The 9,373-nt window shown below is 45.5% G+C and overlaps 1 protein-coding gene across 2 annotated transcripts; it reads right to left on the bottom strand.

The window, feature by feature from the left end:
* Positions 1 to 325: 325 nt before the first annotated feature.
* Positions 326 to 5,251, bottom strand: LOC125758462 (uncharacterized). 2 transcript variants are annotated; one of them, XR_007416099.1, is made up of 2 exons: positions 4,975 to 5,251; positions 326 to 480 (listed from the first exon to the last, which is right to left on the bottom strand). XR_007416099.1 is itself a non-coding variant. In XM_049415760.1 (2 exons), the coding sequence occupies exon 2, from the start codon at positions 4,452 to 4,454 to the stop codon at positions 3,438 to 3,440; it is 1,017 nt and encodes a 338-aa protein (XP_049271717.1). In that variant the 5' UTR covers positions 4,455 to 4,640; positions 4,975 to 5,233; the 3' UTR covers positions 734 to 3,437. The 2 variants fall into 2 exon arrangements, 1 of the variants encoding a protein (XP_049271717.1); XM_049415760.1 differs by lacking the exon at positions 326 to 480 and adding an exon at positions 734 to 4,640 and having other exon boundaries at positions 4,975 to 5,233.
* Between the last annotated feature and the right edge of the window lie 4,122 nt (positions 5,252 to 9,373).

Below are 9,373 nucleotides of genomic sequence, written 5' to 3'. Positions count from 1 at the left end.
AGTATACACATCAGTAAGCTGTCGCATCCCCTGTCGCAGGCATTATAATCATGGTTGTCATCTGCATCATTTCTCCTTCGCTCTAGTTGCCGAAATATAAAACTATCTGTGTGTCGGTAGCGCACTGGGTAGAGCGCCCAGCACCTATCGCCCGCGAGGTCGTGGGTTTGACTCCCCATATAAAACTGTTCCGGAAGCGCGACGTACTACATGTGACCCGTCGTAACGTTATCGTCAATGCAGCACCTATCACATTCGTCATGCCGCCGTTGTTGGACTATAGCAGCAGCTGTTTTGTGTACGAGTAGCCCGTTTTATTTGTTTGGTGTAGTGTTCCTACTTAAAATAACGGAACAACATTAAAGCTTCAGTATGGAACTGGCGTCCATCTTAATCCGCTTTATTTTTCAACTTCATCCTCCTTTTCTTTCCTGCCCCAGCTCTCGTGCTTCTTCATCTTCTGTCCAAAGGCTCATACCGCTTCACCCTTCCCGCTTTCTTTTAATTACCCCTCCTGGGGTAATACTTGAAGACATTCCCAATTGAAGCACATTCAACTGATCCACGTTCACCAGTGTACCAGACAGTCTTCAAAATTCCGTTCTGGGCGGCTGTCTTGGTCACAGTGTAAGGCCCGTAAAATTTGGCACTGGAATCTCTTATTCCTTTTCTCACTAGTACGAGGTCGGTGACTTGAATGTCTGGCATGTCTGCTCGATGCCTCTTGTCGAAATTCTTTTTCATTCGTTTTCGGTACCTCTCCTCCTGTGATTTTTGTTGCCTCTCCTCGACAATCTTGAGGTTTTCCAAGAGTCCCAACTCACGGTCTGCCTGCAGAATAGGGGTTTCTCCTGTAGAAGCGTACTGTGGACTGCACCCCAAGCCACTTGTGTAGGATCGGTTATGATGTTTTATGGCTGCTTCTAAAGAACATTTCCATCCACCAGGAAAACTATCGTACATCTTGATGTACTGTTTCACGTCCCGTATGGCACGTTCTGCAAGCCCATTCGCCGCAGGATGGTATGGCGCACAGAACTTGATCGATACATTGTGATCTCGAGCCCATCTTGCTAGCTTTTCACTCTTGAACGCGGGGCCGTTATCGCATACGATTGTCTGCGTAGTTCTAAACATGTCTCTTTCGAGAAGGGTTATGACGCTATTTGCATCTTCTTTTCCTGCTCGTGCCGCGACCATCCTGGTGCATTCATCTATGGCCAGCAGAAAAGCTTGCGTTTTTCTGACTCCTTCCCGTTTTTTGTTAAGTTCGGCGAAATCCAGGTGAACTACTTCAAAAGGCACGTTCGAGTGGCAAGGTAGTATCATGGTGTCCGTAGGCTGTTTATATTTGACTTTGTGTACTTGACACACATGGCATGAACGAACGTACTGACTGACGTCTTTCTTCGTGTGAGGCCACGTAAACCTCTTGACCAACTTGTTGTAGGTACGCCAAAATCCGTCGTGTCCTCCAGATTCTGGGCTATCGTGGTACAAGTAAAGCACTTTGGAAACAAGAGTTGGTGGGACTTGATACCGACCTTCAGTAAAAACCAGTTGTTCTGAGCCTTCCCACAGCTTCACTTCATTGATTTCTTCAGATTGTTCTGTGTTGTTTTGTACCATCAATCTTGATAGAGCATCTGCATCGGTTAAAAGCGGTCCTGGTCGGTGCGAGATGGTGAAGTCAAATTGCTGCAAGTAATTCACCCATCTGGCGATACGCCCTTTAGTTTGGGTCATATTCAAGAGATGAGTGAGTGCCTGGTGGTCGGTGAACAAAGTGAACTTCGTACCTTCCAGGTACGTGCGGAAGTAGTCAACGGCCTTCAGAACAGCCAGTGCTTCCTTCTCCGTAGTAGTGTAGTTTGTTTCAGACGGCTTGAAAGTGTAACTGCAGTAACCTACTACGTGTCGCTTTTCTCGGCCAGATGCTTCAATACATTTTTGATACAACACTGCACCAGTCCCATAATGTGAGGCGTCAGTGTTCAATTCAAAGGGTAAAGTGAAGTCTGGTATGCGCAGAACTGGGTCAGAAGAAATTCTGTGCACCAAGTCACGGTACACTCTCTCACATTCGTCACTCCATTCAAAGGGAACTTCTTTCTGCGTTAAGCGCGTGAGGCATCTAGTTTTGACAGCAAAGTCCTTTATGAAAGATCGGAAATGTCCTGCCAATCCCAAAAACACACGCAGTGAATGGACGTCATATGGTTTCTTCAACTGGGAGATCTTCTCGACGGACTCTTGTTTTGTGCTTTTGGTGTTCCCATCGAAGACTCTTCCAAGAAACACAACTTTTTGTTGAAAGAATGCACTCTTCTTAAAATTAACCTTGAGATGTGCCAAGCTCAAGGCGTTTAACACCTGAGATAGATGGTCCTGATGCTCAGCCTCTGTTTTGGAGAATACTATAATGTCGTCTATGTACACATTACAAAAAACACCAAGGAGTGGCTTTAGGACGTCGTTCATGATCTTCTGGAACCACGCTGGCGAGTTTTTCCAACCGAAAGGAAGCCGGTTATATTCGTAGAGATCGAATGGCGTGATAAAAGCGGTGTACATTTTTGTTTCTTCAGTTAGTGGGATCTGCCAGAAACCTTTGCATAAATCGATGCGGGAAAAATGTCGGCAACCCCCGGTCTCATCTATAATTGTGTCGATCTTCGGCATAGGAAATGGTATGAGTTCTGTCTGACGATTGAGAACCCTGTAGTCGGTGCATAATCTGAAGGTTCCGTCTTCTTTCGGTGCGATCGTTATGGGAGAAGCGAAGGGTGATACCGAAGGTCGTATGATATCAGCATCTAGCATCTCCTGCAACTCTTTCTTGAGCCACATCTTTCGCTCCCTTGACATATTGTAAGGTGCTTTTCGGATGACGGTCTTGTCAGCGAGTTCGAAAGGAACCTTGTGTGACTTCATCGCCTGAGGATAGCTTCCTATGCATACAAGTTCAGGGTAGGTCGTTGCGATATCCTCCGCGCACTTGACAACTCGTAGATTATCTTGTCTACCCTGATTTGTCTCGTTCCTTGCTACTCCTTCGACTAGAACCACATCGTCCCAGTACACGTTGATCTTTAGTTTCTTTATATCTGGTCTTGATAGCAAAAAGTCGTACGTCACCCCCTCTATCACCAACACTTCGCTCTCTATTTTCTGACCCTGGAACTCGATGTTTACAAAGGCCCACTGATCATGCAACGTTACTTTTCCATCATAGCCTTGTACTCGTAGGATTCTTCCACTATGCAAGCGACTTGCATCCACCAGCTTGGCATTTATAATGGACACAGAAGCACCGCTGTCTACCAGAGCCATCATATGTTTGTTTCCTACTTTGACGGGAATGTGAAGTAGGCTAGAGCAACTTAAATAAACAGTCTCATTTGGAGTCATCGGGTGGGACTGATCACCCTCGTTTATTAGTTTTTTTCTGTCGAATACTCCTGAGCTTCAGTGTCGATATTATTCACTCGACCTCTTGGAACGCGCCAGGGCAAGTTATCTGTGCTACTTGCAAGGTGGCTCGGTTCTCGCTGAGCGTGGCTTGACCAGTCCGCTTTACTCCGACTGAAACAGCTGCTTGACTCGGCGGTTATGCTTGTTTCCGAAGCTGATGGTATGTTCTGAAGACACGCGAGGAGGTCATCTAGAGTTTTTGGCGACAGTATTTGCACTTGCTTCAACACGTTAGTGTGCAATCCATGCATTATTAAGGCAACTACGGCCGTAGATGGAAGCAAAGGCTCAGCCAGCTTTAAAAGACGGCGTTTCTCAAAGAAGTACTCGACAAGGCAGCTTTGCTCGGACTTGAAATTAAGCGCTGTGTTCCATCTTTCTACTGGATTGCTTCGGAATGCAGTCAAAAACTTTTTCCTCCACTGGCTCCAAGAGTCGTCACTGTCTTCCAGAATGCATGTTTCATACCACTTTCGCGCAACACCTCTCAAGTAAACGCGCATGTTGGTGATTTTAGCCTCATCAGAGAGCCACTTGTTTTTTCCAGCGGCATATTCGTAGAAATCAAGCCAACTTTCTGGACTTGAAGACACACCGTCGAAGGCATCAGGTTCTACGAATTTAGGCATCGGTTTCTCAGCATTCAGAGAGCTTATAAGAGATGTCATTATTTGGTTTTGTTGAACCATCTGTTCCTGTTGCCGCTGAAGAGCTTTCAAAACGAGGCTCACCTCATCTGTCGAAGATCGTGATCCTGAGTCTTTTCGACGCGCTGGTTCAAGAACACGCAAGTTCACTTTCACAGCACCTTTCCGACGTAGTTCAGTAGTGTCCACGGCTGCCTTTTCCACAACCAGGTTCACGAGTTCTTCCGAGCTGAGCTCACGAGGTAGGTCTACCGCTGCTTCGTCTTGAACTTGGTACTTCGAAAAGATGATCTTCTCCTCGGAGGTCTCGTCAATGAAGAACGTCACCCACATGATGGCTTCGATGGCCGGCTGCGCCAAAATAATGTAGTGTTCCTACTTAAAATAACGGAACAGCATTAAAGCTTCAGTATGGAACTGGCGTCCATCTTAGTCCGCTTTATTTTTCAACTTCATCCTCCTTTTCTTTCCTGCCCCAGCTCTCGTGCTTCTTCATCTTCTGTCCAAAGGCTCATACCGCTTCATTTGGTAACACATGCAATCATAAAGATAAGATGAAAGACATGAGACCTGACAAAAGAATAAAGGATCAAGACACGCGTACACATGTGCGTGTGTGTGTGTGTTAGAATGTTTTTTGCACAAGTGTGGTAACCATAGATGGCATTCACTTTGAAAACAGCGCAACAACACGAGGACGAACAAAGAAACAGCGCCCGTCCCGTTGTTTCTTTCTTCGTCCTCGTGTTGTTGCGCTGTTTTCAAGATTAATACCAACCAACTTGCCCAAATCACTGTTCTCCTCAACCATAGATGGATTTTAATAATATTGTGAATATTGTGCTCATACTACCGGATGGTCCAGGCAGCGTTTCTTGGACCATGACAGCGGATAGGCGGAGCAAGCGGCGACCCGAACGAAGCTTCAGGAGAACTCGGCGCCGTAGAGGACTTGGGGGTCGAATACAGCCTCCTCCACTCTGAAAGACAGCAGCACAGTCGTGGTCTCGACGCCTTTTATTCAGCAGAGCCGCCTGACCAACACTCAGAACGAAGATGACGTTCACAGTGATGATGATTACATACAGGTGAAGAGGATGAAGGAAGAATGTTGTGAATATTGTGCTCACAATATCTGGTGTTTTATGTGCTGATACATCGCGATATGATTATGAGGCACGTCTTAGTGCTGGGCTCTGGATAATTTTGACGACCCGGGATTCCTTAACGTGCACTGACAACGCACTGACGGTCGCATTTCGCCTCCATCGAAATGCGACCGCCGTGGCCGGGATCGAACCCGCGTCTTTCAGGTCAGCGGTCGAACACCGTAACACCTAAGCCATCGCCCTTTATTCATTGCGTGGAAGAAACGGCAATATGCGCCCGAGAGCTGGAACAAACGAGTGATCGAGACATAAACCTTGCATTGTTCAAAGAATGGTTTATTGAGGGATGGCCGCTGTTTCTACGATAGGGCCACGAGCAGTACCGATCGCACTTTAACGGAAGGACGGAACTGACCGCAAGGAACAATTTGTACTGGGGGCACCTCACTGTCCTACTCTTGGCGGCAAAAAACATTCGTTAATCCTGCTACATGAGGCATATTCCAGTATGGCTTCCATGAAAAGCATAGACGCTGTTTTGGTACCCGGGACCATACTCCGCATATTGCGAGTGTAAAAATCATGCTATGTATACATTTGTGCGCAGGTCTCGACGATGCCACCTGCACAAGTACCTGCGACATGGCCGACTACCGGGCAAAGATGGAGCCGTCTACACGCCGATTTCGCAGGTCCATATGGACAGACACATGGTCTTGGTCATCGCAGACTCGGGAGCAACTGCCATATCACCAAGGACAATATGTGCGCTGTTTGGGCTTCTGGAAACGTTCGTGTCAGACAATGGACCACAATTCGTGGGCATAGATTTTCGCAAATTCTGGGCACGCAACAAGATACACCAAATCGTGACAGCATTCCTATCAGCCCCTATTTAGTGGTTTAACCGAAGAACTGTATGCATGCTCAAGGCAGTATACTAAACAAAAATCCGGTAAAGGATCTGAAAACGCGAATAGTTCGTATTTTCTTTTTCTTTTTGGTCCATGTACCGTCGAACCCCTGCAAAGGATGGCAAGTCACCGGCAGAACGTTTGTTAGGTCACGAATTTAGAACAAAGATAGACTGCATCACGCCCAAGGAAAATTTGGCAGACGCCCCGCCATCAGCGTGTACGACAAAATGTAACGCAAGTGACCGGGATGGTCTCCATGGATTGTGCACAATATCTTCAGCGGCGACATCTAGACCAGTTGAGACGTCGAGCTGAATCAGAGGACTGTTCCTTTAGCGAGAGTAGCAAGCAGGAGACAGCAGAAGATACTAGGAACAGGGTGCAAGGGAGCTCGGAAGAAACCTTTGTGGAAACACCATCCTTGCGAAGATCAACACTGCCGCGACAACCGCCCTTGCGTTATGGCTTTTAAGGGGAGAGAAATGATGCCTCATCAGCATGCAGTCATTGCAATGCGCGCCACTGCAACGTCACATGCTTGCATTAGAAAACACGCTGTTCAACAAATCGTTCGTTAATTCTTGTCGCGTTATTCTGGCTTTTTGCAGTACCCACGAAAGAGGAGTAAGAGTTATAAACGTCGACGAGTCCTTTTATTATTCATGCTCTTTGTCTGGCACTATACAATTACTGCAGTTTTACCATAGTCAACTGTAATAGCAGACACAAATTCGTCTGCGCCTGCGTCTATACCTGACTCCCAAGTTCACACGCGAAGACCCCGTATACAGCTGACACGCATATATATATATATATGTATATATATATATATATATATATATATATATATATATATATATATATATATATATATATATATATATATATATATATATATATATATATATAATATATATATATATATATATATATATATATATAAATATATATATATATATATATATATATATATATATATATATATATATATATATATATATATGCACGACGCATACGATTGCGAAGACACTGCGTCTAATCACTGTAGCTCAATTAACCATGATTGCAGGCACTATTTACAACTGACGCATTCGTACTCGCAGGACGCTGCTTCTTCCCGCGAGTTTCCCATGGAGGATATTTACTACTGCGACAGTCGGTGACCCATCTAGAGAGAAGCTTGTCTAATATCCTTGGCCGACTGTCGTGCTTCAACACTCAAGACCGTGTGGTGCCGTAAGCGGTTTTCTTGACCTTTGCACGAGGGCTTCTCGTGGACAAGAATCCGGGCCGTTGAATGCGTGGGGTCTTGCTTCAGGATGTTCTTTGCCGTGTGAAAGTAAACGTCGAAAATGAGAAAACGTTAAAGAGCGCGTAGAATACGGGACAAGAGAGCAAACATGGCGTGCTCAGGTAGCAGACACTCTCGAGAAAGAGTTTACTTGTGCTTTTATGGCTTTGACAGCATTTCTTTTTCTGATATCTTAATGGAGGCAGAGATCATTTGAGTCCGAGGACGCTATCACTGCACCGGCAGCAAGATGGTAACACGTTGCGTAGCATTATTTACTTTGTCCAAATCGCACCATATGCGCCCTTGGCCGCACTGACTGGCATACTATAGCCTTTACCTGAGCATTGAACCTGACACGAACAGGGGTGGTGACCATGCTGTACGCGTTATCTGGCTTAAACCCATTCAAGAAAACTTTTTTTTCTTTTTTCTTTAGAAGTCCTGTATTCATATAAAAACAATCAGGTAGTTTGTACACCCTGACTAAGAACGCAAGGGACATGCAAGCTACACAGTACTGAGTACAAGATGGTAAAAAAAAGCTCAACATTATGATTCTAAGTACAGACAGAAGATGACTACCACCTTGTGATCAGCCATTTTCACGCAGGTAGATCATTGCTACGACGTAGGTGGATCTCTAAACTGCGGTCCTCATCGCGGATGAATCAGTAGTGAAATTTTAACCCGCGTCACGTCGGGATGAACCAAATAGAAACCCTGGAATCATTCGCTTCTTCACGTGACCCTACAGATTCAATCGATTGAAGAAAAGGGCTGTGTTTATCGAAGGCAAACGGACCGACAGACCGATAACTCAAGGCATAATCGAAATAGTTGATTGGTTGACTCATCGTGTATGGATGTCGCAAAGCAAGACGGCACGTTACGAATAAACGTCGTATTGAAGAGCTCCAAATTGGTGTTGACTAACTCGAGTACTTACGCGCGTAGCTAATAAACTTAAGCATCCGAGCGCTTTGGCATTTCACCCCACGAGCAAAATGCCGCCGCCGTAATAAGCCTTTCAACCAGCTGCAGGACGCCACAGCCCCTGCCAGACGGCGCCAGATAGCAGAAAAAGCTAAAGAATACTTTTAATGCTAATTACCGCACAGCTAATTAATGTTAATTAATGCTAATTACCGCATAGTTCCCCGAATATACTATTCTCACCTAGCTACTGTTCTGGCTGCGTGTTTTCCACGAGATGATAATACACGGTGTATACAACAGCATCATTCTTTTGGCATCCTCTCTAAAGCGTTTCACTTCGTTTTAGTGGAACTGGTCTGTCAGCTTTGATGCACTTGTAAGGTAGGGCATAACTGTATTTGTTGTATATTGATTATATTAAACGTTCATGCAAAACGAATAGGTATACTTTAGTATCACGGTACCTTTAAGCTGCTTTTTCGCAGGAGGCAAGTTACATCAATTTCAAGCTGACACTTACAAAGCTTGCGCGCGTCTTTCAAACCACTTCATATATTCCCAGCCGTTTGCTTAGGGAAAATAAATTGCGCTTGCTCCCATAGTGCAGCCAAAATGACTAAAATATGCGTGTCTAACCATTGCCATCAAACATCATACGCAAACTTGAGCAATACCCTATTTTGCTTGTTCAAACACACGTTGAGTAAGTGGTGGCGTGACGCGCACATTTGTAAAAGTACACTAAATTGCAGCGGATGGGCGCGTCTGATGGTGAAGCTCCTTTGCTCAGAAACTCGCGTCCGCGCCTCCAAATTGGCGTCACATCGGTGCCCAAGTAACAGACACATACACGGAATGCATCACGCGTTCTCTGATTTTCCACATGCCTTTGGTTGTTTCAGCTCATACTATAGTCGCAGGCCCGTAGCCAGGAACTTTTTTCGGGGTGGGGTGGGGGGGGGGGGGGCACTTGCTGAAAACATTAACTATTTGAGA

This window comes from Rhipicephalus sanguineus, chromosome 1 (genome assembly GCF_013339695.2).
Source record: "Rhipicephalus sanguineus isolate Rsan-2018 chromosome 1, BIME_Rsan_1.4, whole genome shotgun sequence".
Classification (NCBI taxonomy): domain Eukaryota; kingdom Metazoa; phylum Arthropoda; class Arachnida; order Ixodida; family Ixodidae; genus Rhipicephalus; species Rhipicephalus sanguineus.
This window is presented reverse-complemented; position numbering and strand designations above follow the sequence as displayed.